The 25,784-nt window shown below is 42.5% G+C and overlaps 3 protein-coding genes across 3 annotated transcripts; 2 read left to right on the plus strand and 1 right to left on the minus strand.

Moving 5' to 3' along the window:
- The first annotated feature begins 11 nt into the window (after window positions 1-11).
- On the plus strand, window positions 12-8,750 carry slc9a2 (solute carrier family 9 member 2). The gene is made up of 13 exons (XM_029459798.1): window positions 12-555; window positions 703-917; window positions 998-1,246; window positions 3,050-3,300; window positions 3,390-3,607; window positions 3,945-4,144; window positions 4,271-4,360; window positions 4,453-4,523; window positions 5,151-5,318; window positions 5,401-5,506; window positions 7,095-7,211; window positions 7,409-7,496; window positions 7,596-8,750. The coding sequence occupies exons 1-13, from the start codon at window positions 291-293 to the stop codon at window positions 8,012-8,014; spliced, it is 2,457 nt and encodes an 818-aa protein (XP_029315658.1). The 5' UTR covers window positions 12-290; the 3' UTR covers window positions 8,015-8,750.
- A 626-nt stretch (window positions 8,751-9,376) lies between these two features.
- On the minus strand, window positions 9,377-16,242 carry mfsd9 (major facilitator superfamily domain containing 9). The gene is made up of 6 exons (XM_029459335.1): window positions 15,873-16,242; window positions 14,637-14,724; window positions 14,199-14,242; window positions 13,356-13,485; window positions 11,327-11,536; window positions 9,377-11,068 (listed from the first exon to the last, which is right to left on the minus strand). Exons 1-6 carry the CDS (start codon window positions 15,957-15,959, stop codon window positions 10,245-10,247), a joined length of 1,383 nt encoding a protein of 460 aa, XP_029315195.1. The 5' UTR covers window positions 15,960-16,242; the 3' UTR covers window positions 9,377-10,244.
- A 2,491-nt stretch (window positions 16,243-18,733) lies between these two features.
- On the plus strand, window positions 18,734-24,439 carry tmem182a (transmembrane protein 182a). The gene is made up of 5 exons (XM_029459336.1): window positions 18,734-19,109; window positions 20,281-20,404; window positions 21,906-22,004; window positions 22,106-22,243; window positions 23,004-24,439. The coding sequence occupies exons 1-5, from the start codon at window positions 18,951-18,953 to the stop codon at window positions 23,228-23,230; spliced, it is 747 nt and encodes a 248-aa protein (XP_029315196.1). The 5' UTR covers window positions 18,734-18,950; the 3' UTR covers window positions 23,231-24,439.
- The last annotated feature ends 1,345 nt before the right edge of the window (window positions 24,440-25,784 follow it).

Genomic DNA, 25,784 nt, shown 5'->3' on the forward strand with positions numbered 1-25,784 from the left:
GGGGCCGCGCCCTGCCTGTATCGGACTTCATGGACGCGCTGCAGGTAGACCACAGGTGTGTTGTCCCGCTGCAGTTTGAAGGAGACTCACGCGGACCACACAACCGTGAGCTCTGAAGAAAAGTGAATGAAGGCTTCACGGTAGAAGACAGAGTGAATTTAAAAAAAAACTTCTAGAGGAGAATATGTTCCCAATTTAACTGTTTTTTCCCGACTGTGCCTGTTGGATGGATTGATTGATATTCGCATCAATTTGGATTCCTGTGTAGGGGCTGCGGGTTTTTGTGCACCATGGATTTAAGCATTACCAGAAGAACAGGAGTTTTACTCTTTATCTTCACGTTTTCAAGTCTTCTGTATGGCTCCAGAGGAGAAATCCCACAAAAACCAACTGGCGGTGTCACGATTCTGCCCCCGATTAAGCCCGATAATGGCCCCCAGGCCTTTCCAGACGCGGAAAAGGCAAGTTTACCAGTGTTTACAATGGACTACCAAAGAATACAGATACCATTTGAGATCACTCTCTGGGTGCTGCTGGCGTCATTCGCAAAGATTGGTGAGTAACAAGCTCGAACTAGTGATTTTATTGACTCTGCTTATTTAGTCAATAATAAGTGTGACCTCTTTTATAGAGGGTGCAGGTGAGCTCTTTGAAGGTAGCCCTGTTGCTGTTTTTGAACTAAAGTCACTTCTCTTTTCTCAGGTTTCCATGTGTACCACAAGATCACCATCTGGGTGCCAGAGTCGTGCCTTCTGATCTCCATTGGTCTGATCGTGGGGGGCATCATGCACTCAGTCCACGAGGAGCCCCCTGCTGTGCTCACCAGCACTGCCTTCTTCCTCTACATGCTGCCCCCGATCGTCCTCGACTCGGGCTACTTCATGCCCACCAGGCCTTTCTTTGAGAACATCGGCACGGTCCGTTACAAATACAGCCACAGTTTCCTGACACAGATTTAACTTCCCTGTAAAACACAATTTGACATTTCTGTTGGCAGGTGTTGTGGTTCGCTGTGGTGGGGACTTTGTGGAACAGCATCGGCATTGGCATGTCTCTGTTTGCCATCTGCCAGATTGAGGCCTTTGGTGTGCAGGACATCAACCTCCAGGAGAACCTGCTGTTTGCCACCATCATCTCGGCCGTGGACCCCGTGGCCGTGCTGAGCGTGTTTGAAGACGTGTCTGTGAACGAGCAGCTGTACATCGTGGTGTTCGGGGAATGCCTCTTCAATGATGCTGTCACTGTGGTGAGTGGGCCGAGGCTGAGACCACCCGAGTGTTTGTGCCGGTTGATGTGGCTTGTTGGCCTGCTCTCGCTTGTTATGACAACATTCAGAGCAGTTAGCAGGGTGCCACTACAAGCTGTTCTTATTGTGTTGTGTTGTGGGCTCTTACCTTGAGGGCGCACACAGGGGCTTCACATGTGGACAGATAAAATACAGGTTGTTTGGGAAAGTGGTTAACTAGATTAACCCTTAAAGTAATTCTTCATGCAGAAATGGTAGAAAATCCTTTGCTTTGTTTGTATATCACATTTAAAAACATCTTATTATTATTATTATTATTATTATTATGTATATTTATTAGACCAAAAGATCATTAGATGATGAAAATAGTCGTTAGTTGCAGTCCGAATTGTGTAAGTGCTGCAACTAGTGTGGGAACAAAGCAGAATCGCACACACACACAGTTCATCATGGAGACCATTGTAACTCCACCTACCATTTAACACCCAGTTTGGACCCTTACTTTTAAGACGGCTATTATATGAAATGGTAGATCCAGTATCTCTTTGTCTGGAGCTTTTCTATTCTTTCCCTAAAAGCTCAGCTCAGGTTTCACCAGATACTGTAAAGTCAGTCTCTTTTCTGGGTTCGTCTGCATGTATGATAACATGACGTGTATCAGGGCACTGGCGAGATTGCTGAACAGATACATTTCTGAAGTAATGTTGTTGGAGGAAGATGCGTCCACATGTGTGAACCGTGTTTCTTTAGAAGCGAGTTTGCTCAGATGCCGCCAAACCAGTTTCTGAGGTCACTGTTGCATTTGGCTGTTTGGGAGGAGTTAACACATCATCTGAAACTTGACTGAACTGAGCTCATTCTCACATTTCCCCCCCCCCCCCCCCCCCCCACCCTCTTCTTATTGTGTCCAAACACACCGACCCACCTACAATAACCGGCTCTTAGCTTTGGCGTGGCGATGCTTTTGTTTAGTACACAGTAGCGGAGCTGATGCAGACGGTGAAGACAAACATTTACTCAGGAGACCGGGACAGCCCAGGCGTGGTCTGCACCGACCGCTTCAAACAAGATGGAATATTTGCCAAAAGTAGAAATGCTTCCAATGAGCACGGCACTCACTGGTTAGACAAGTAGGGGTGGAGGAAACCCACAGAGAGTGTGATTCCAGAGTCCCTCGCTCTGCCCTTGACTGAGAGTGCCATGTTATCATCTGTATCTGCGCTCTGCAAATTCAAAAAGAGGAACTGTTGCCGCCTGACTCGACACACACATCCGCTTTCTTTAAATGTTATGCATGTAAACTTTAACTTGACTGGTTGGCAGAGAGCAAAACTATAAAGCGTCACTCGCTGTTTACTGTAAATGACCCATGTGCCAGGTAGTTATGTGTATTAAGGACTTTATGAACACTGTTACACATACAAGTGATCGTCTCAGTAAAATGTGCTCTGTTTGCTGTTTTCTCTTTGCTTTAGGCGTTTACGTGATTTTCAACATCTACATATTTCTATCTTTCTCTGTAAAGATGTTAAACTGCCACATCACCATGAAAACCGCAGCGAGTTGAAAAGGAACAAAGACGATTGCTCTGTTTCCGTGACTCATGTCGTGCACTTGGTGTAATGACATTATCAAATTGCAAACAGTGCAGAGTAAATATTTCAATAAATCACTGTTATCTGCCTGTGTGTGTGTGTGTGTGTGTGTGTGTGTGTGTGTGTGTGTGTGTGTGTGTGTGTGTGTGTGTGTGCACATATAAAACTCTTTGTCTGCACGAGTGTTTCAACATGTGCGTGTTTTCAGGTGTTGTACAACATGTTCAACTTCGTGGCGGATATGCCGGTGGTGGAGCCAGTGGATGTTTTCCTTGGGGTGGCGCGGTTCTTCGTGGTCGGGTTTGGCGGGATGGGCTTCGGCATCCTGTTTGGCTTCGTGGCCGCCTTCACTACGAGATTCACCTCCAGGGTCCGAGAAATCGAGCCCCTCTTCATATTCATGTACAGCTACCTGGCCTACCTGGTGGCCGAGCTCTTCGCCATCTCATCCATCATGGCGTGAGTAGAACAGTGTTTTACAGTTTCACGTGTGTAACGCTGGAAGAAGAAGAAGAAGAAACGCAGCTGTGGTTTATGTGTTTCTGCAGCATTGTGACCTGTGCGCTCACCATGAAGTACTACGTGGAGGAAAACGTTTCCCAGCGTTCCTGCACAACCATCCGCCACGTGATCAAGATGCTTGGCTCCATCTCCGAGACCCTCATCTTCTTCTTCCTGGGGGTCGTCACCATTACAACAGAACACGAGTGGAACTGGGGCTACATCCTGTTCACGCTGCTGTTTGCTTTTGTATGGAGAGGTCTCGGTAAGGAGGGCCGGGGGTGTCTGTGGCATGCTAGAGGCCAGGCTTTGTTTGTCTTTGCAAACGTCCCCATTTAGTTTGTGTCGTGCAAACACTGAAGGACGCACAAGCACAAGCTGGTGGCAACAAAGGCAGGAAGTAAGACTGCTAGCAAGTCAACAAGGATGCAAACTATTTTGCTTTGTAAATGTTTTATAATGGAAAAATGTAACGGTAAAGTTGTGCACTGAGCGGAACAGTCGAGTGATGAGTCTCTGTGGCTTCACAACTACAAGCGACCCCCCCCCCCCCTTGTAGTGCGTGCAGCTTTATACTTTACTCTTTATTCCTTCCCTCCCAGGTATCCTGGTGCTGACTCAGATCATTAACCCTTTCCGCACAATCCCATTCAACTTGCAAGACCAATTTGGTCTGGCCTACGGTGGTCTGCGAGGTGCAATCTCATTCGCCTTGGTCTTCACTCTTCCTGATAACATTGGCCGCAAGCCGCTCTTCGTCACCGCCACCATCGCTATAATCCTCTTCACTGTCTTTCTTCAGGTACTGCTGCAATAAGAATTATGTATCTTTAAATGAAATGAAAGTATTTTGACGGTCAGTTTGGATTTTAAAAGTCTTCTCATGTTTCTCTGGGTTCTGCTGCATCTGTGATCTGTCTCTCCTCAGGGCATCAGCATTCGACCTTTGATCGAGTTCATTAACGTCCGCAGAACCATCCGCAATCTTGACACTATCAACGCAGAGATTCACTCCAGGGTACGACACAAGACTGTGACTGTTGTACATGTGGGAGACGGTTCGTGTGTGTTTTGTGCACCGGGTTAACAGTTCTCCCCTTCTGCTCTCAGCTCATGGAACACACGATCGCCGGTATAGAGGACCTCTGTGGACAGTGGAGCCACTTCTACTGGAAGGACAAGTAAGAACTTTCTCTCCTCCTGTCTGCTCGTTCTGCTCAACCTATAGTCACGGGTAGACATGTACACATTACACACTTCATCTCTGACTTCTCGCAGCTTTATATGACTCAGTTTAAAGACGAAGAACCTGCAGTGAAACTGGAGGAAAAGGAGGCAGTCTCAGTTTCCTTCATTGTTGTTTTGCTTTGCTATTGTTCGCTTCGGGAATGTTCAGCTTGCGCCATCAGCAGTGACACTTCTTCCTCATGCTCTCTTTTACCCTCACTGTTTAAATATTGACATCACATGACTGCATTATATTACAACAGTGTGTGCTTGTGCATAGTTACTTTCTGCAGCCAAAGTTTTCTTTCTTCAGCTATTAACTTCGCAAATTCTTCCTAAACAATCAAAAGAAATCAATATAAAATGTACAATTTAGTTTTCTTTTGCCTCTTCCTCTCCAGTGTTCTTCTCGTCCTTGTAGCTTTTGTTTACTCTTGTGAGACCGGTTGCAGATCTTCAGTCTAATTTAACAAGTTGAAACATGCTGTTTAAAAGATCTATTGAGGCCGTAGAATGAGAGCGGCGCCTTCACAGATATCTGTATCTCACAAGCGATGTCATCTCCTTTCTCTCCTCGTCAGGTTTATGAAGTTCAACAATCGAATCCTGCGCAGGATCCTGATCCGAGACAACCGGGCCGAGTCCAGCATTGTGGCGCTGTACAAGAAGCTGGAGCTGCAGAACGCCATGGAGATCCTGGACACCGTGTCCGGAGACATCAGCGCTGCGCCGTCCGTCGTCTCTCTCTAGTATGAAACCTTCATTGCGTCTCAGTTTGTCTTCATCACGTCTGCTCAGATCAAGAGTCATTTCTTTTCGTCTCTCTTTTAGTGAAGAAAAGAAAACCTCTGCCAAACCCAAGAAGAAGTTCCTGGCTCCTGACCTGAAGAACATGCACGACATCCTGTCCAAGAACATGTACAAGATCAGGCAACGGGTGAGATGTGAAGAAATCCCAAAGCTTCTCTTATCGTGCATGTTAGTGGTGCAAAGTAACTTTTAGGAATGTATGCTACTTGAGTACTTTATACTTTGTACACATTTCACGATGTTTCAGGACATTACTGTATAGCTCAGTACATCTGACATACATCTGAACCTTCAGCTGCTTTCAGTCCACACAGACGTGTTTTGAATACATGGATCGACAACAGCAGCCTCAGTCTGTCACGTGCTCCTCTGCACAACTTAAACGGTCGTAAACGTCCTCTGACGTAGCGGCTTGAACAGACGAGAGCTCTGCATCCTGAGATCTCTGTTTGTTTGACGTGTTAGTCTGCGATCAGGTGAATTTACATTGTTTTCATCCCAGTTTGACGAACAGGAAACAGACTCTCTGTACTCTCACGATGATATTCTGACTGCAGCTCTGGAGCGCTGCTGTTTTGCATAGCGATAGACTGCAGTCGGCTGTACTTCACCCACAGAGACGCTTTGATGTGGAGACGAATAGCCTGCGCTTCTGTTCTCCATTAGACGGATCGTCTTATTTTATTAGCTCCTCTTTCCAAGTCTCTCACGTCGTTACAGTTCTCGCACAGATCCTGCGTCGCCTTCTGTCTGTGACGTAGGTAGATTTAATACGTGACATCCTGAGAAGTTCGTTCTTTTACATGTGATGTTGGAATATACGGCTTTCAATTATATAAAACCGCGATACACAACAAATATAGAATCACAGTAAAATGCAGATCCCTGCCCCTTTTTTTTTTTAAATCTAACCACAGTGTGCCTCGTGCCTTTTTATTTATTCACTTAAGTCTTCCTGCTTCTTCATACTTCTACTCCACTACATCACAGAGAAAGATGTTTATTTGATAACTTCAGTTGCTTTGAAGATTCAGATTAATAATACAAAATCTAATTAAATAATAATGTAATACTTTATATTATAGGTTGAGATAAAACTTTATTGATTCCTCGGTGGTAGCATTATATTAATTCAATAATATATTATTCTGAAATGTGTGTTTTTACTGTTGGTACTTTAAGTATATTTTGATGCCAATACTTTTACTTAAGTAAAACAGAGTATGTCTACACTGTGGTACACTTTTACAAGATGAAAATGCACTTATTGTCACCAGAGCAGAATATTATATTGTTTCCTGCTCTGACTGAACAAGATGAACTCTTGTGAAACAGAGAAGACGTTTCCCTCAAGAACAATGGCAACTTTTCAGAGTGTCTGAAGTGTTTGGTTTTAGGTCTGACTAATGGCTGCAGGACAGAAGTATCCATGTTGATAGTGAGGTTGACGTCGCACGGAAGAGGTTAGTGTGGCAGCTCGTAAAGTCCAGACGGAGACACGGACCCTTTCAGTTCAAACAGGTGTGGCCAGTTTTGGTTGAGTAATCCGAGCTATAAAGAACGCCGTCTCCTCTGAAAGCATCTGAACTTTCTACATGTCTCGTTGAGCTGAAGTCATTGTGGCCGCCTGTTGGCTCTCTTGTGACTTTATTAAAGAATAAAAAGGTGGAATCTGCTGTGTAATGTTGTATTGTGAACCTTTTTTCTTTCACTAGACGGTGGCGTACACAAATAAGCACTCCCTGCCCAACGACAGCCACGCCAGAGAGATTTTGATAAGACGCCACGCCAGCATCCGCCGCAGTATCCGACCTGGCAGCTTTCAGTCAACGGTAAGCATGAGTCTCTGTAACTGTGGCTGGTGTACACTCAGGGTGTTACATGAGTTCTACAATATGTTTTCAGCCTCTTAGTTCAACGTCTCGTCGCTACACTGAGATGAGCGCGTGCCGTGTTAAACGTGAGGTCCCCATCCCTCGTTCATTTTTCTCTCCCTCATTCTGCTGTTTTATTCCCATGTTGATCTCAGATGGTGCCAAAATCCCAGAAATACTTCTCTCTTCCTGCTGGGAAAAGTCTAGACTCAAAATTCCCCCCTGGGAGGCAGAGCTTCGCAGGTGAGCCTCTCAAACCACATACATTTTCTCATTTATCGAGGACCTTTTTCGGTGTTACTTGCATGACTGCATTTTTACCATTTCCTTCACCTGTCCCAGATGATCAGGAAACCATGTCAGAGGTGGCCTACCCTTCCAGACGCTCTCGGTTTGGCCAGCCCGCACGCTCCTCCTCCTCCAGAGCCATGATGCCTCTACGCAGGCTGGACACCCTGACGGAGGCGTCCTCTGTCGACATGCTGGATGAAAGTAAACGGGAGGACAGAGGCCCGTCGAGGCGTGCCACATCTAGAACGAACTCCTCCAGTAATTCCCATATCCCCGCTCCTCACCGTCACCTCCCCTCTCCTGTAGACTATGACAGCGGCTCAGCGGATAACTTTAGAAACGGGCATCATGAAGGTGAAGAAGAGCAGCAGCTGCCTTCGTCTCCGCCTCCATCCTGGGCTGCTGAACCCGGAGACAGCGCAGCACAAAACCCTCTGCTCAGGCGGCCTCAGTGGAACCCGAAGAAGTAAAAAGCTCAAGAGCAGCTGGACTGCCACAAACTGAGTCTCAGGTTCTCACGCAGCGCCAGCGTCTCGACATACGACTTTGTATAAAAGTAAATGAACACTGGAGGTCCGTTAATTTCTCATTCGAAGTGAACCACCCTTCAAACGGACAGTAATGCCTTTAAACCACATCAGCGGCGCGGTGTAGTGAAGGAGCTGTACGTGAACCGACAGCGAGTCGTTTAATCCGTTATTTCACACGTAGGAAGACGATGTCATTTAAACTATTCTATGTTGAGTAATTATGTCTTTTAGAATGTAAATATGATACTTATTTTGTACTTTGTTGCCTTTTGTGTGTGACGATTCAAGTTTTTTATATGTATATATGTCATTTTAGTTTAACATGAGGATCTATTGCTGTGCAGTACAAAGCACTCGTGGGACTTGCTGGAGGCCTTTTTTTAAACGTCTGTTACACTGATGGACCCCGCACATCTGGGACAACTGTTTCCTTTTATTGTAATAAAATGTTTGTTGTTGAAAAGTTGTTGGAGAATTTTCAATCAAACCCATGAACACAACGTGTGGCGGTACGGATCCCCGGATTACAGCTGATCAGGAAGAAGACGGAACCAAACAATATTACAAATCTCATGTCACAAGCTTCCTTAACAATATTGAAAAGAAATGAAATGTGTATTAAAGAGGTTTCAATAAAGAAAGAAACTAAAGCCTGCAGGTTATTAGCCAAGCATGACCTCTTGTGGAATAGTACTAAACTGCCTTGATGCAGGTTACCAAGTGGAAAGTTGTTCTTTAATATTCACCAGCGAGGTTTGAATGCTCAATCACCCTCAATGAGACGTTAAGACGGATAAGGAGTCTCAAAAGGCTCTAAAAACCTGTTTCTGGCTGACAGCATCTGCTGATGAGGTTTGCATTAAGTCGAGGAGCGAGTGTAATTCTTTAAATCGAATTTATTTAGCCCAATATCACAAATTACACATTTGTCTCAGTGTGCTTTACAGACTGTACAAGTTACGACCCCCTCTGTCCTTAGACCCTCGCATCGCACAAGGAAAAACTTCCTAAAAGAAACCCCAAAATTAAAGGGGGAGAAATGGAAGAAACCTCAGGGAGAGCAACTGAGGAGGGATCCCTCTCCCAGGACGGACAGACGTGCAATAGATGACGTGTGTACAGGATAAACAACATAGTACAAATACAACATGTGACAGAAATGATGTGTTGAAAAAGAGAAAGTAACTCCTCAAGTCCTAAAGAAAGGGCGTAGGTAAAAGGGAAATGACTAGCAAAGAAGGTACGTTTATAAATGTGGCCCTGAAGGCACCAGAGGGTGAGAAGCAACATCCAAAGTGCAGCTTTGATTTCAAAACATTTATTCTTCGTGGGGTTTCTTTGGGCATTAATGTGGTTTGAACTTCATGGACTCACGGACATCTTTACAAAATAATTATCCAATTTTGTTTTTTTTAAAACACATCTCAACTTGAACAAATGACAAATGAACAAATCATACAATTACAAATCCTGTCAGGAACTTAACATTTGCTCGTACACCAGTCAGAACCATTTCAGATGTGCAGTATGGAGAAACAACAGGAGGTCAAATGTGTTCGACTTCTAAACTGCAACAGTGAGCTCACCTTCGTCTTAAAGGGGACATGTTATGCTCATACTTATTTGGGTTTCTAATAGAACAAGTTAACATGCTTTATTGTTAAATATGCATTTATTCTCCATCTGATTGAACTTGAAGGTTGTTGGATACTCAGATAGTGGGCGGTGTATTCTAACGAGCCTGCATGTGGGGACAACAAGTGACTGGGTTGTCTCTGTTTCAGTGTGTATGAGCACAATATTGTGTTAAAACATTGGAAGTTATTCTGACGTGTGTGTGTGTAATCAGCAGATTGACAGTAGCTGCAGGTACTTTGGACAATGTAGTGGTAAGAGAATTGCATTAAAAAAATAAAAAGCGTTTCCAGTACAGTATGTGCCGACACAATGTTCTTGTGTTTCTGTCCGGACTTCATCTCAGCTCACGGCTGCAGCGCTGGTGCTGAGGAGCCATTTTGACCCTTGTGATGTCGCCACATCTACATATACGAGAGGCCTTCGAGCAGGAAACGTCGCCCCCCACGATGAGTCTTCATCTTCACAGCTGGTCTCATTCAATCAACAGCACATCTCTTTGTGGTAGATTTACATCATTTCAAATTAATTACAGTTACTCTTTTTTTGTCATCCCTTTAGCGTCCCATTTGGGGATCCTGATGAGAAGTAAAACTACAGTGGCAAGAGCTAAGACCACCCCCAGACTGGGGGGGCCACAAGGGCTGAACTCCTGGGCCAGACCGGAGAGGAGAGGGGCCAGGATTCGACCAATGGCTGTCACCGACTGCCCGGCTCCGATCAGAGTCCCACTGGCCTGGTCCCCTCCTCTCTGCAGCTCCAGGTCTGTGATGCATGTCCGTCCAATAGTGGTGGAAATGGCGAAGAAGGTGGAGGTGAACAGAACCTGCGACACACTGGGAGCCGTAGCGTACAGGAAAATGAGTGTACAGGTGAGAACTGTGGAATGAAGCAGCAGAGCAGGCATGTTCTTCCCATAGAGCTGGGTGACGGGCCCCACCAGGCACCCAGCCAGGGCCCCCAAGGTGCTGCTGTAGCTGATCAGATAACCCGTCACCTTTGGTTTGAGTGAGAAACGCTCCTCCATCGACAGAGAGAAGTTACTGTAGTAAAGCATGATCGATATAGCCATCAGAAGACGCACCAGGAAGAGGTCCCACATGGCAGAGGAGGCCACCATGTGGATCTTGGAGCCCACCGAGGACAGCTGTCTCCAGGCAGGCTGGAACAGAGACACCTCTCTCCACCGAAGAACACCTCGGTGCGTCGCTGGAGCTCCGGAGTCTGGCTCAGTCTGTGCTGCCAACACTGGGCCGTGACTATTTACATGAGAGCCATTGTGAACGGATTTACCGCGACCTTTACTTGTGTGGTTACAGTGAATTAGCGTCTCGCTCCATGGTAGCATCCATACAAGCCCTGCAAGGATCAACACATAATGTTAGATAACACTCTACTGGTCTGACATGCATAATAAACATACTTATATCTGTGTGTGATCTTAGTTGTGAGCACTCATAAACATGCTTCATAACAATAATCACAGTGCTTACAACGTTAATTATTCAGTGCTATAAGCAGATTATAAACACATAAGAATATTAATGCATTATAAAATTGGTGTTACAAATATTTTAAATACCACTATAAAGTTATTTCTGTCCATTTTCTACCCACCTGCATTGATTAGAAAGATGACTGCACAGGTAAAGGAGGAGGTATAAAAGCCGCCTTCGTGCTCCGTGAGGTAGCCGCCGACCACCGGACCCAGGATGAAGCCGACACTGGAGGCTGCATTGAAGTGTCCCATCACCAGGGGGCGCTCTGACTCAGACACCAGGTCCGACAGCAGAGCTCTGCAGATGGACAGGGAGTGCTTGAACAGCCCTGAGACAGAAAACAGTCAAAGCACGATGAGAATAAAAAGCAGACCGAAGCTGCCTTTAAAGATAAAGATGGCGACTTTGGGAAATTTATGAGAATTTTGTCATCTTATATATAAATTCACATACCACTAATCAGGATTTATTTTTACCCTATGGCAAAGGAACAGAAGCTGTTTGTAATGTTGGTGTTTCTTTCTAATAAACTTCAATGAGAAGTTAATTCTGTATATACAGTACATGCATGTACTGTATATACACATCATGCATGTACTGTATATACAGTACATGCATGTACTGTATATACACATCATGCACTGTATATGTACAGTACTGTATATACAGTACATGTACTGTATATACAGTACATGTACTGTATATACACATGCATGTACTGTATATACTGTATACTGTATATACAGTACATGCATGTACTGTATATACTGTATACTGTATATACAGTACATGCATGTACTGTATATACAGTACATGCATGTACTGTATATACACATGCATGTACTGTATATACTGTATACTGTATATACAGTACATGCATGTACTGTATATACACATGCATGTACTGTATATACTGTATACTGTATATACTGTACATGCATGTAGTGTATATACAGTACATGTAGTGTATATACAGTACATGTACTGTATATACAGTACATGTACTGTATATACACATGCATGTACTGTATATACTGTATACTGTATATACAGTACTGTATATACACATGCATGTACTGTATATACTGTATACTGTATATACAGTACATGCATGTACTGTATATACACATGCATGTACTGTATATACTGTATACTGTATATACTGTACATGCATGTAGTGTATATACTGTGCATACTTATTGTTACGTTTTGTTTGTTGTTGCAGGTCATGTGGCAAATTGTATGTTCATATATTATCATTATATACAATTATATTGTATATGCATATGACTACATGAGAGATCAAAGGTGAATCATCTGTTACAGTACATGTAACACATCGCACTACAGTTTGTACACTATTAACTTTTCCCAGTAAACTGTCACCTGCTGTTGAAATCAGAAAGTAAAAAGCTCAAGTGTGATACACAATAGTATAAAACAGTACAGTAAGAAGTCAGTGTCAACAAAACAGAGGTGTGTACAGTGTGTAAGAAACATTTCCAGGATCGACTGCTATGGGGGAAAAGAACATTTAAACATTTCGATCTGTAAGGCTCACATGATGACTAAACAACTTTTCATTGTGGTGGCATGGGACAATAACTAGGTTTTGCAGCATGACTGAAATGTTTTGAGTTACTACCTAGAGTTGTGATGTCGCATGAACTTACAGTTCAAAGAATGTTTTAAAAACGAACCAAAGCGATTGAAGAAAGTGTAATCAGGTAGCTACATATGTACCACCGTAGTATATAACTTCATTCAAGAAGAGAAGTGAATCATTTAAGTGCATAAGACTATCAAACAGCAATGACTTGATCCCAATGGGCTCATTCAGCAGCTTCAAAATACTTATTGATGCATTTAGTAACACAGCAAGTTCTGTGAAGAAGAAAACGACATAATGGGTTAAATATTCTGATTTGGATGTAAAATAGTTTCAAAGACACCTGGTTTATGCTACATACACACACACACACACACACACACACACACACACACACACACACACACACACACACACACACACACACACACACACACACACACACTGTTAAGCAACATTTGATAAACATGAAATTCAGCTTCAGCAACTGTGATTTTCCTTCTGTGACATGTGAGAAGAGCTGCAGCTGGGGACTCACCCACAGGTATCCGTGCGAGGACAAACAAAGCGATGCTGGTGGACATCCCGAGCAGGCCGTAGCCTAGAGCGCTCAGCAGCAGGCAGGTCAGCAGAGAGTACCGCCGTCCCACCACATCACTCCAGCTGCACTGACGGTCGCACACAATCAGAAAAAAAAGCTCTTTTAGAAGACACACACACACACACACACACACACACACACACACACACACACACACACACACACACACACACACACACACACACTTAACAAATTAACATTAAACAGACGACTCCTTATCTGTTTAATTTGTCCCATGACCCGAGAATTAAACCAATTTTCAGGAGCTGTGGGCGGCAGGAGCGGGACATGGAAACCTGAGAATCTTGTGTAATTTTTAAAGTAGTTTCTTTACAGTTTGGTTTTAATCATCAAGCCTTAGATTTTTCCCTTCACTGTCGCTTGTTTTGCGGCGGCAGTAGCTCAGTGCTTTCACCCGAAAGGTTATTTCACTGACAGAACGTCTCCTCAGTGTCAAGTCATGAGGTGTCGAAGGGTAATGTTTTGTGTGATATCAGTATGTCCGCAGCTAACTAGGAGTAGCTTGTGTGTGTGTGTGTGTGTGTGTGTGTGTGTGTGTGTGTGTGTGTGTGTGTGTGTGTGTGTGTGTGTGTGTGTGTGTGTGTTTGTGCCGAGACTGGGTGTATTGTGCAACCACAACCAACCTAATTCAGCCAGTGTTTCTTGTTTTCATGAAATGCCAGCGATGACGTGGAATGTGAGCATGCCTTGTCAAGCAGGAGGGGCTGGATGGAGGTTAGAGACAGAGACTTCTCAGACAGACACAAGGTCAATACTTACAACTATTGTGCTTGAGAAGAGCTGTAAGATCCCATATGTAGCTCCTGTAACAGTTGTATATTCGTTTTAATTCACATTTGTAATATAAAGCACAGACACCGTGTGTTAGAAACACCAACAATTACAGCACAGGACAATGGGACATTGGTACACACACACACACACACACACACACACACACACACACACACACACACACACACACACACACACACACACATTGCAGTAAGTCCAACCGAACTAAAGCTTGGGACATACATGTGTGGTGAACAGTACAAATGTTTTGTGTTCTCACAACAATCATTCCCTTAAAAAACGAAGTCCTTTGTCCGTGTTAACTCTGGCAAGCAGATAATTGTTTAGTCATGAGACTTGCTGTCTAATGATGCATGACCCCGGAGTACATATATGATGTAACCTAAACAGATTACAACTTACCTACAACACCAGCTACAGTGGGACTTGCTCCAAGAGCTTTCACATGATGGCTCAACAGCGGGATGATCATGCTCACCCCAAACAAGTCCTAAAGACAACAAGCAAGTGAAGGAGAAAGAGTGCAGGAGTGAGCTCAGAAGCATCCAGCTGTTATCATGATCAGGATTTTAAATCACACGTAAAACTCATTCCGTTTCTCTGCAGCGCTGAGATCCGTGCCGCTCTTGCCAAACTCTTGATTGGAGTCACACAGCAGAGTTCTAACACTCCTCGTTACACTAATTGCTTGACTTTCAGAAGAATTTCTGTCCCCAGCAGCCTGGAGTTAGTTACTTTTAAAATCAGATGATCGTTTAGCCGTCTATACAGGTCGAAATGTAAAGTTAATTCTCTGGCTGCAGATCAGCTCTCAAAACAACTTGTGTTGTCATCTTCTTTAGAATTACATAGACTTGCTTGTTTATGATAACTTCGAGCACAGGTCCTGAAATTCAAGTTAGTAATTCAGTACAACATATTTGACTGACAGTGATGGTAGAACGCCCTTCAATACAATGAAAGCTGTCAAAACAACCGGCTTTGTTCTTTAACAGCTCCTCTATTAAGCAGCTACACACCTCATTCATTTGGAGTGACATATCACGCAATGCATACACACACCACAGGTATTTGCAAATATAGATAAAAGTATTTCTGATGCATTTTTAAGAAGAAAACAATGTGTGCCTCCATGTTGACTTTACACTGGCCTTGCACTTTTTAAATATACATTAAATAATACTGCATAACACAAGTCCCTAATTTCTACAGTAGCTTTTTTAGATGGAGTTAACTTAACACGAAACAGTCTTATGACCAAAGCCAATGTTTTAAGAGGTCTGTTCAAGGGTTGGATGGGGTAAAAGAGAATATTAGCTATGAGCTTTATGCTTTTGCTGCTGAAGACATCAATAAATCCTGAGAAAATAAGTAAATGTTATGGTAAGCCCTCATACCTTTTACATTTAACAGACTTTAAACACTTTTAAGACCTGCTTTGCAACATTTAAAGTACTGCATTTTTATTTTAGAACACCTACATACACATTGAGGATGCCTTGGTCCTTTAGTGTATGGTCTGAATAGGAACAGGAATTAGGTACATGTCTAATCTCTGAATTGTGAAATGGATTTTTTTTAACATCATACCTTTTGAGTTATGAAAACATGACAGTCAAGCCTCAGCTAGCTACTCACCATGAAGCCCACCACGTAGATGCATTGTATAATCCTCCTGCGTCCTCTTGGTTTCTGGAATAAGGTGCTACATATCTGGTTGTTCATCCTCCCGCTGTGACAGCCCGGCTGCAGCCAAAGCGGAAGCGCTCATCCGCTCCACTGTAAATGATCCAAACACAAAGAGCACGGCTCCGTCCCCGGTGGTGGTCTCACGTGCAGGGGGAGGGGGGGCGACGAGAATCCTTTGGTTTCAACCGTCTACACAAATGTGTCTGGTGTAATAAGGTGGCGGGTTTTAAAGAGACAATACACGTCCTGCGATGAATCTGACTGTTCGAGTCGCGGTTGATTGATCGGGTGTTGAACTTCCGTGTTGTCTGCGCTGACCTACTGCTCGGACTCCCCCGCGGCTGCTCTGACAGTTGGTATCGCCCGGTGACGTCACATACCTTGAATCGGGAAATTCTTATTCATAAATCTTCATAAATTTTACAGACAATATATAAACATCATCATAAACATTCCCAAATGCAAATGTACTAAAAAGGAAACCACACATGCAACAATACAAGATATAAATCAGACAATATATTGACAAATGAAGAATAGTAAATCAATTAAAACAATAGAAATTGTCACGTGGTACCCCAATGTATAAAGTTGTGTCTTGTCCGGTCTTTTTGTCAAATTATGTTTTGCTTGAAGATAATTGTATGGCTTCAACATGATATAATAAAAACATGTACATTTATTACACAATATACATCCAACTAATTTGTATTTCTTTAAATCATTAGATATGATAACCTGAATCTTTAACGCCCTATTATATCTATTTTATTTTTCAGCTGTAACATTTTGACTAACTAAGATTGCAGTTACTTTTCCACCATCTGCTGGACAAACATAGGCATCAACACATTAAAACCGGCTCTCTGCAAATACTATAAGGAGGATTTTACAGTAACTTGATGGCTACATTTCTGTTTTACAGCTAAAGTACACATTTAGGCTTACAGTACGACCACATTACTATATAGGTAATTGCAGTACATTGATGCAGCATTTAAACAGTAGTACAGTCGATACTACAGATATTATATCTAGAATATGCGTGGTCTGATGATTAGTCTGGTTCTGTAATGTTCACAGTTTTAACGATGCTAAAATACAAAATATAGTTAGTTTAGAAAATAACTTCTAGGAAAGTGTGTCACTGAGACTGAAGTGCTCAATCTCTTTATTCAAACAATTCAAACTGGAGCTTTGTAAAGACTATTTAAGACTATTACAAGTTGTAATAAGTATCTGTAGCTATGATTCATTTTAAAGAGTGGTATTTAGTGAGCTGATTATATAACAATTATAAAAATCATCACCTTGAACTTTGTATCCTCATAATTGTTTGCACTTATTGTCGCTTTGGACAAAATAAACTAAATGAGCTGTAATGTAATGTAATGTACAAACCTTTTTGTCACACTGTTTAGTCCCATTGTGTTGCATGCTCAGTGAAGAACTCAACCATTGTTTTTAAAATAAAGTACAATCAAACTGTTAAGATGTTCTTTATCTTATTAAATGAAGTTCAGCGTAAGTTCAACAGGAAGACAATCTTTATTCTGCATTCATTCACAATGTTCTCTCTATCACTCACTCACTCTCTCCTGATCAGCTGATTATAGCCTTCACTCTTCTAGATAACTAGATCTCCATCAGCCAATCGTGTTGCTGCTGTCAAACTTTGAGTCTTTTCTGCTCTCAGCTGTCATTTTAGGCGAAATTGGCAAATCAGCATTCTCTTCATTTTATCAGCACCAGGGTTTAAACTCCATATTCTACTGACAGCGTCACCACCACCTTGTAATATATATCATGATGGGATCTAACCTAAGACTGTTCACATTTCTGATCCTGTGCACATAAAAACACGTGTTCACCCAGAATAAAGTCTGTCCTGCTTGAACTAACTTGACTAATCGTAAATTTAACCCTAATTTAACTTAAACAAACTCTTACCTTCACGACTGACCAGGACAATTCAGCTTTTCCCCAATTGTGGACAAAGCTACGGCCCCATTTGTACAAGTCACCCTCAATTAAACTCGTCTTAAGCCTGAAATGTGTCCCCGAAAGTAACTTAAAGTCAGGAAAACACACACACACACACACACACACACACACACACACACACACACACACACACACACACACACACACACACACACACACACACACACACAGTGCATGTGGGTGGAGTAGCCTGGGTCACATCAGTGTGTAAGTTTGCCTGTGTGTATATGTAGGTTCACTGCTAAATGTGCCTCTTGGATGCTAATAAACCGACGTTTCCCCTGAACTAGTTAGAAGGTAATGTGCTAATGTGCTACTTGCAGTACAGATTTGGTTAAATGTCTTTTGTTTGCATCTGTTTTTTTGTGTATTATCCAATATTTAGAAATGTGGAAACATTATTTTTTTTAGAAATTGGTTTAAAAAACAAAAACATTAGTATTATGTGTCTGTTATTGAGTAACTCTGTGTGTGTGTGTGTGTGTGTGTGTGTGAGTGTGTGTGTGTGTGTGTGTGTGTGTGTGTGTGTGTGTTTACATGTGTGTTGTTGGGGCAGCAGCATAGTGCAGGGGTGTTGTAGAGAAATACCTAAACTCTTCTTCTGTCCTTTCGGTCCCACCCTGCCCTGACATTCCCGTGCAGACGCTGGGTGTCCAGTTGCCACCGGTTATTTTCTGCGTTCATCCCCTCCCTTCACACTCTCCAACTGCTTCACACACTCAGCCCCACAGTGGAGAGGAGCAGCCGCCTTCAATCATACCCCAAAAATAGCCCAGGGTGTGGGGTGGGTGGGCTGACTGCAGACCCCAGCAGTGTCCAAAGGAGTCATGTGCTCAACCTTGTCCTCACATAACACAGACAGAAGGACCGGAGAGGATCCACAGACATACACCAGTTGGAACACAGTGGATGTACTTCAAGGAGTTTCTGCTTCTGCTTGTCACATGTGCTCTCTGTAGTTGGAGTGGATAGTCAGACTGAGTGTGGGCATCCAGAAGCCGAGTGGCTGGTCAATCCCGGACCATGAAGCTTAGCGTGGCGTTGTTTTTTGCAGGGCTCTTCGGGGCGTTGGCAGCTGTGTTCACCCTCCTCTCGTTTGGAACTGATTACTGGCTGCTGGCCTCAGAAAGTTGCCACCCGAACCCTGAAGGATCTGTTGGCCCGGGTGGCGTCACCATAGAGGTGAGTGTTGGACTTCAGCAGCAGATGAAGGAGGAAGATCCGTTATCATTTGTTAAGTCTTGAATATTAGTAATCATGTGTTTTCAGGTTGGCAAATGTTCATATTTGTAACCCGAGGAACTAAAATGAGCTCAGCTGCCCTGCGGCCACAGACAGCAACTATGTTATTTTGTTCAAGCTTTAAATGGTGTAGTGTGAAGTAAATACTTGGTGGTAAACTAGAAGTCATTATTTCTATCAGTCATCCAATCAGTCTTTCAGTAGATGAACTGCAGGGTGGAGGGTGATTCTTCATGTAATCAGACACCAATAATGTTGTGTGTGTGCAGTGATTGAGGAATAACTTGTGCCCCGATGATGGAGATACAAATACCAGTAGTCCCAGTGGTATGGTACTGTATTAAATATCAGCGACTAGAACATACCTAGCTTCTCATAGTGGCGATTGAGATACGATATCGGCACAATAAAAGCAGAGTGGTAGCATGTAGTATATACAGTAATGCAATGTGTCATTCTTTTTGGTTTTTTTTAATTGAATCAATCATAATTATGGCCAAATTATTATTTTCAGAGCAATATAAGGGAGGATAAATGTGACTGTCTGTTTGGCTTGGGGGGGGGGGGGGGGGGGGGGGTAACCACACTTGTAACCATTCAGATTTATCTTGCCCCTTTTTGCGGGTTCTTGACCCCCCCAGATTGGGAGCCACTGTTCTTCTCTAAGGTCTTAAAAGGCTGATTTCAAAATAAAACACATCCTGATCAGATTAACTGACGAAACCTTGAAGGTCCAACTTCACCCCAGCATGCACCCTCTACATTCATTTCACTGAGAGGTGTTTCACGGATGAGCAATTTAGGAGTTACTATCGCGTGCAAGAAATAGTGACCCGTAGTGATGAGTGTTTCCTGAATGGGGACACCCTCGGCCTGCATGCGCGCTCTGCACCCGACAGACCTGCACGAGGTTAGAGTGGCTCGCTCAGCTCATTCTTGACAGCAGCTGCTCTGCGCCACACACTGTACACCTGCCTCGTCTCGTGACAGCTCTCAGGCTTTAATCACATTATGGATCCATAAATATGTTTCTGCAGACTTAAGAATATCGACACGAGTCGGAATATATGAAGTAATGAATCATTATTTGATCCTTTCCTCCTTCGTGCAGCGCGGGGACGTGGTGATGCAGGAGGACGCGAGTGACGTCACTCTATACCATGAGGGCTTCTTCTGGAGGTGTTCGTTCGGAGGCAAAGCAGGTGAAGACGACCTGATGTGGACCTTCTGGTTCAGTAAGTGACACGTGATGTTAACCCTTGTGTTTTGTTGACTTTGGTTGAACTTTCTTATTGTTTCACCTGTTTTTGTTTATCTAAAGAATTATTAGAATAGTGTTTATTTTCTTCTGACCTTATTAAAACCCAGTATGAAGAAATATGATTTATAAAGCACCATTCCAGCACACATCAAAGTGCTTTACATTAAATATATAAGACGTTCCGAAAACATTAAAATTGCATTTAAAAAGCAATAAAAATACAAATAAAAAGTTACAGATTAAAAGTTAAATAACTTATCGCAGTAAACAGTAATGTAAACTCAGGTTGTCAGGCAGTAGAGAAGTAGTAACTCTTTGCCTTTGCTACGAATGACTGTAAATCATTATTATTACACTATTAAGAAAGATTTCAAGTTTCAAGTTTCAAGTTTTATTTGTCATGTGTAGGTTAACAGGGGTCAACGGTGCAATGAAATGTGTTCGAGAGAGAGAGAGCAGGTCAGCTCAGCAAAATCAGCTAAATTACATTATATATATATATATATATATATATATATATATATGAAATATTTTAAAATAAGTACTTTATGCAATTGAGTTAAACAATAATAACATAAACAAAATATATGAAGAACAAAGGGGGGTTGTGCAGTACAATAAATAATAATATTTACTTATATTTATTTAGTGCAGACAGCAAGTGAGTGTGTGTGGAGGTTGAGAAGCCTGAAGGCTGATGATTTGATGTTTTATAAGTTATATAAACCATGCATGAAGACAATTATAGTCCTTATTTTTTGCCAAAAAGTCATTCGCAGACAAAGAAATGTGCAGAATGAAATCCTACATTACAACACTCCTAATGTTTGCGGTGAAACAGACTTCAGCGACGACTAATTCCCTGTTAGAACTCTTATCAACCAACTCCAGTGACAGGAATACAAATACTTTACTGCATTAAAGGTGTCAACACCAATCACAGATAAAGAGGGAATGAAAATCCATCGTACTTAAGCATTCGACTTGTCTTGAATGGTCCTTTTCTCGGCCTTTTGAGGCTAACGAGATCAGGAAACCGTTCCCCTCCCGAGTCACATGGCAGCACTGTGACTCAGAATAGACATCAGTTTTTGATTAGCTGCTATTCCTTCTATAAAACTTGCACGATGTCATAACAGTAGAAACCCCTCATGTGACTATTTAGAGGCTGTGCCATGTGATGTTATTCTGGTCATTTGTCAGGTGATGGCGCATCGTCTATTTTCTGATTTCCTTACTTTGAATGGTGGGTCATTGTCAGAAACAGCCTCTGGCACTGAGAGGACCTTGTGAGGGTCTGTGGAATTTCCCATGGTGGAAGAGAAGAGAAGAGAGAGACAGAAAGTCATTTCAAAACATGGGAGAATCATAACTTTTTGACACTTACATCAGAGTCTGCAACCTATACTGTAAATACATCGTGTTTAAATACATTTAACTTTTTGTCTGTGTTGATTTATTCTTTCTGTCTCCAGCAAATCAGCCTCACTCCAAAGTGTGCATGCACGCCTACCTCTTCCCATTCCCCGTGTCTCATCAGAGCCACAATGCCACGGAGTATGACTCGGCCATAAGTGAGTGTTCATCTATGTAGATGTGTCTCTCTGTACGGAGTTTATATTCTCCAGTGATCCGAAAGCTTGGTGTACAGTCGGCTGACATTTCTGTTGTCCAGTCTACAGAGGCTTCTGGAGCATCTTCATGCTCATCGGCGTGGCGGCCGTGGTGCTCGCTGGGTTCTTCATCATCTGTGCGGCTCCGTTCGGCAGTCACCGTCTATACAAAGCAGGAGGAGGCCTCTTCCTGGCATCTGGTGAGGTTTGGAAACGATTACATAAAAGTAACAAAGTACACTTAGTTAAGTACTTTGAGCCTCTTGTACTTTACTTGAGTTATTTCACATTGAATGCTACTTTATACTTTTACTCCATTACAGTTATTTGACAGCTGTAGTTACTGGTGACATGTGAGTGTGTAAAATACAATCTGTTGCATTATTCAGGATTAAACCAGAGGTCACCAACCTTCCTGGCTTGTGACCTTGTTTTAAAGTCTTTCAGATGTCTGTGAGTTGTTAGCAGCTCCACCAAAGAGACGTTTCCCCTCCAAGCTTTTCACATGGTTTCATTAAATAACTGTTTGTGCCCCGAAGAGGTTCCTATTATCCAATAATGCACAAAAAAAACAAAAAATGAGAATATAAAAAAGAAAATGACTAAACATTAATCATCTCAGATTTACCCTGTGGACATGTGGAGGGGGCGAGACCCCTAGGTTGGGAACCTCTGGAATAAACCACCTTAATGTACATAAAGTAAAAACAAAATAAATGCAACCAGCAACTTAACATTGTGCTTACTCATTCAGGCAACCTGATAATGACATGTATAATAATACATCTGTCACAGGGGACATTTGACTTCTTTCACATTGTTGTGTTGGTATTCTTGCTTCAGTAAAATAACCTGATTACTTATCCCACCACAGGTTAAATATGTATTTCTATTTTGGATCCAAACGTGTGTGAGTTTCCCTCATCACATGTTTGTCTCTGCTGCCCTTCTCCTCCTCAGGTCTGTTCCTGCTGTGTGTGGTGGTGATGTACGTCCTGTGGGTGCAGGTGTTGGACGTGGTGAACGTCTACATAGAGCACCAGCGCTCTTCAGTGTGTCCAGACTTCCAGCTGTCCATCAACTACGGTCTGTCCTTCATGTTTGCCCCCATTGGCATCTTCTTCTGCCTCCTGGCCGGCCTTCTTTTCCTCCTCGTCGGCCGAACCATTCAGATTCACTACCACTGACTTTAACCAGCAGCAGGTTAGATGACGGGCGGCGGCTCGAGACGGTTGGAGTGTTTTTCTTTGTTTTACCACCAGAGCTTTGATATGTTCCCCATCGTGTCTGCTCTGTAAAAGCAGGACTCTGAATATCTCTCTGAGGTTTATATGATCTAACAGTCCTGAGCTCTTTGTTCCAGGATATAATCACTCCATAATCACTCCAGTCTGAGCTATTTTCAATTGAGCTACATACAGTTCTATGCTATTCTCAACAAGCCTGATCACAGAAAGTATAAATACTTACAGTGCATAACGCTTTTGTTTATATCTTGTGTGAAAAAATGTTGTTAAGTGAAGCTTTTATTGTTTGCTTGAAAGTAAAATAAAAGACACACAAGTTATTCTTATATATTTTTGCTTTGTACAGTGCAGAGCGAAAGGTTTATACAGTGGCATGATAATATTTATATTCTGTCAATGTGTTGGGTAAGTCTAACATTTTTGTTATGGTCCACACTTCCCGTGAAAAGACCAAAAACAACTCTTACCAACTCCGTGGCTCTCGTATCCAAGACCATTCATTTACTGAAAATGTGATATTCAAAAAACAGACTGCGAATGTTAACACTCCTAAAGGCTGAATATGTTCCTGAAACAGCTGTGTACTTCTTGGCAAACTTACTCCAACAGAAGTAAAGAGAACATTTGTTGGGGACTATTTTTAGCTGCGGACTAATACACATTACATGTTCTGGTGAGCAGCAGGACAGTCTGTGTGTCAGCTCAGTGTAAACTCCAAAGCGTTTGTAATAAAGGAACATGTCACAGTTTTTTTTGGAGAGTTTGTCTCTTTCCAAAGCGAGAGTTTAAAGACAGAAGATGTGGTATTCTGTACAGATTATAAAACCACTTGAAGAAACATATAACAATAAGGAAAACGTAGATACAATCAGACTTATCCTGTAATATAATAAAATATCATATTTCACAGAGTCTATTATGCTTTTTTTTGCTTTTTCTGCAGCATTATTTTAATATTTCTGTACATAATCTGAAACTGTGCTGTTATTTGTTTTGTTCCTGCAGTTGGAGCTGAATTGACTCTTTGTGTTGAGTTTTTGTCGGTTTTTCTATGATGTTGTTAAGTGTGTTGTGAACATCATATCTGTCCAAATAAATGTTTTTTTTCCTGTTATTTGTTTGCCAATAAAATAACGAGGTGGAGCCAAACTTTGATGTCTAAAACGAATCACTTTGTCATCGTAGCAAAGTCAAGAAATTGTACAAAGGATGTGCGCGCTCGAGTGCTTCAGCTGCGTGTAGACAAATCAAGTCCCATTTTACACAAAGTCAAAGAAGAAGAAGAAGAAGAAGAAGAAGAAGAAGAAGAAAAAGAAGAAGAAGAAGAAGAAGAAGAAGAAGAAGAAGAAGAAGAGGCTCTTGAGATGCAAAAACAATCATAATTCTAGACACATTAAGAAGTTATCAAACTAACAGCAGGGGAACACCTTCTGCACATGGAATAAATTGATTCTTGCAGATCATTTTCCTATGAAATTGGATCATTGTAAGGAAGTTCTGGAAAACACCACAAGAGGGCACTGCTGTCTCACGTGATTCACACATCACACGACACCCTGAGAGGCAGAAATCCTATTTTGCTTATCTCGGGTCTATGTGGAGTGTATGTGGCGTTATGCATTTAATCACAACTTGAGAGGAAGGATCTGTAGATGAAAGAATTCACACATTGGCTGACAGACAGATTGTAATTTCACTCATGAATGGAGCATTTGATCAGGATCTGAATGGACTCCTGTGTCAACTCTCATGTGTCTGTATCAACTCTGTGCCTTTAGAGCTTTATAATATGCTTAAATAAATGCATTCGTGGTTTGCTAGGATGCAGCGGCACAATGCAAGGCATTGATTACTTTGTGAGATTGACTTTGCCTTTACAGAAGACACTTAGGATGAAGATTCACACGTCCAAATTTGTTAAATTTCAAATTGCTGTACGTACTCTGAGAGAAAAGCCACACAAACTTCAGCTCAGCCACACGAGAAGCTACACCGAGGTACTGCAGGTCACACGGAGAGGCCACAAAAGTTGGCAGATGCTAATACAAGGTGAGATACGATCACAGGATTTGTCCTGTGTCAGGTTAGAGTGGTCCTTTCATCCGAGTCGACGAAAGAGATTTCTTATCTGATGGACTTCCTGGTTTAAATGAAATCCTAATAAGATATAAATATAAAAAAAAGTTTAGTCATTTCTCAATTCATATCCAAGTGAGAGTGTGTGTGAGAGAGGAATATGGAGAGAGAGAGAGAGAGAGAGAGAGAGAGAGAGAGAGAGAGAGAGAGAGAGAGAGAGAGGGAGAGACAGAGAGAGAGACAGAGAGAGAGGGAGAGAGGGAGAGAGAGAGAGACAGAGAGAGAGACAGAGAGAGAGACAGAGAGAGAGAGAGGGAGGTTTAATGCATGTGTGGTTCAGGCTACACCTCCAGCAGAAGCCGGGCCTTGCAGCCAGTAATGTCATCAGACTCCCGACTGAATTCAGCACTGTTCTGCA

Source organism: Cottoperca gobio, chromosome 21 (assembly GCF_900634415.1).
Source record: "Cottoperca gobio chromosome 21, fCotGob3.1, whole genome shotgun sequence".
NCBI classification, from domain to species: Eukaryota; Metazoa; Chordata; class Actinopteri; order Perciformes; family Bovichtidae; genus Cottoperca; species Cottoperca gobio.

Excerpts from the sequence above, each read along its gene's own strand:
- slc9a2 (XM_029459798.1), top strand. The coding sequence starts at position 291 with ATGGATTTAAGCATTACCAGAAGAACAGGAGTTTTACTCTTTATCTTC. Across the intron at positions 556-702 it reads GGCGTCATTCGCAAAGATTG|GTTTCCATGTGTACCACAAG; the intron begins GTGAGTAACAAG and ends CTCTTTTCTCAG. Across the intron at positions 1,247-3,049 it reads TCAATGATGCTGTCACTGTG|GTGTTGTACAACATGTTCAA; the intron begins GTGAGTGGGCCG and ends GCGTGTTTTCAG.
- mfsd9 (XM_029459335.1), bottom strand. The coding sequence starts at position 15,959 with ATGAACAACCAGATATGTAGCACCTTATTCCAGAAACCAAGAGGACGC. Across the intron at positions 14,725-15,872 it reads TCTACGTGGTGGGCTTCATG|GACTTGTTTGGGGTGAGCAT; the intron begins GTGAGTAGCTAG and ends TGTTGTCTTTAG. Across the intron at positions 13,486-14,198 it reads TCTTCTCAAGCACAATAGTT|TGCAGCTGGAGTGATGTGGT; the intron begins GTAAGTATTGAC and ends TGCGACCGTCAG.
- tmem182a (XM_029459336.1), top strand. The coding sequence starts at position 18,951 with ATGAAGCTTAGCGTGGCGTTGTTTTTTGCAGGGCTCTTCGGGGCGTTG. Across the intron at positions 19,110-20,280 it reads CGGGTGGCGTCACCATAGAG|CGCGGGGACGTGGTGATGCA; the intron begins GTGAGTGTTGGA and ends TCCTTCGTGCAG. Across the intron at positions 22,005-22,105 it reads GGAGTATGACTCGGCCATAA|TCTACAGAGGCTTCTGGAGC; the intron begins GTGAGTGTTCAT and ends TCTGTTGTCCAG.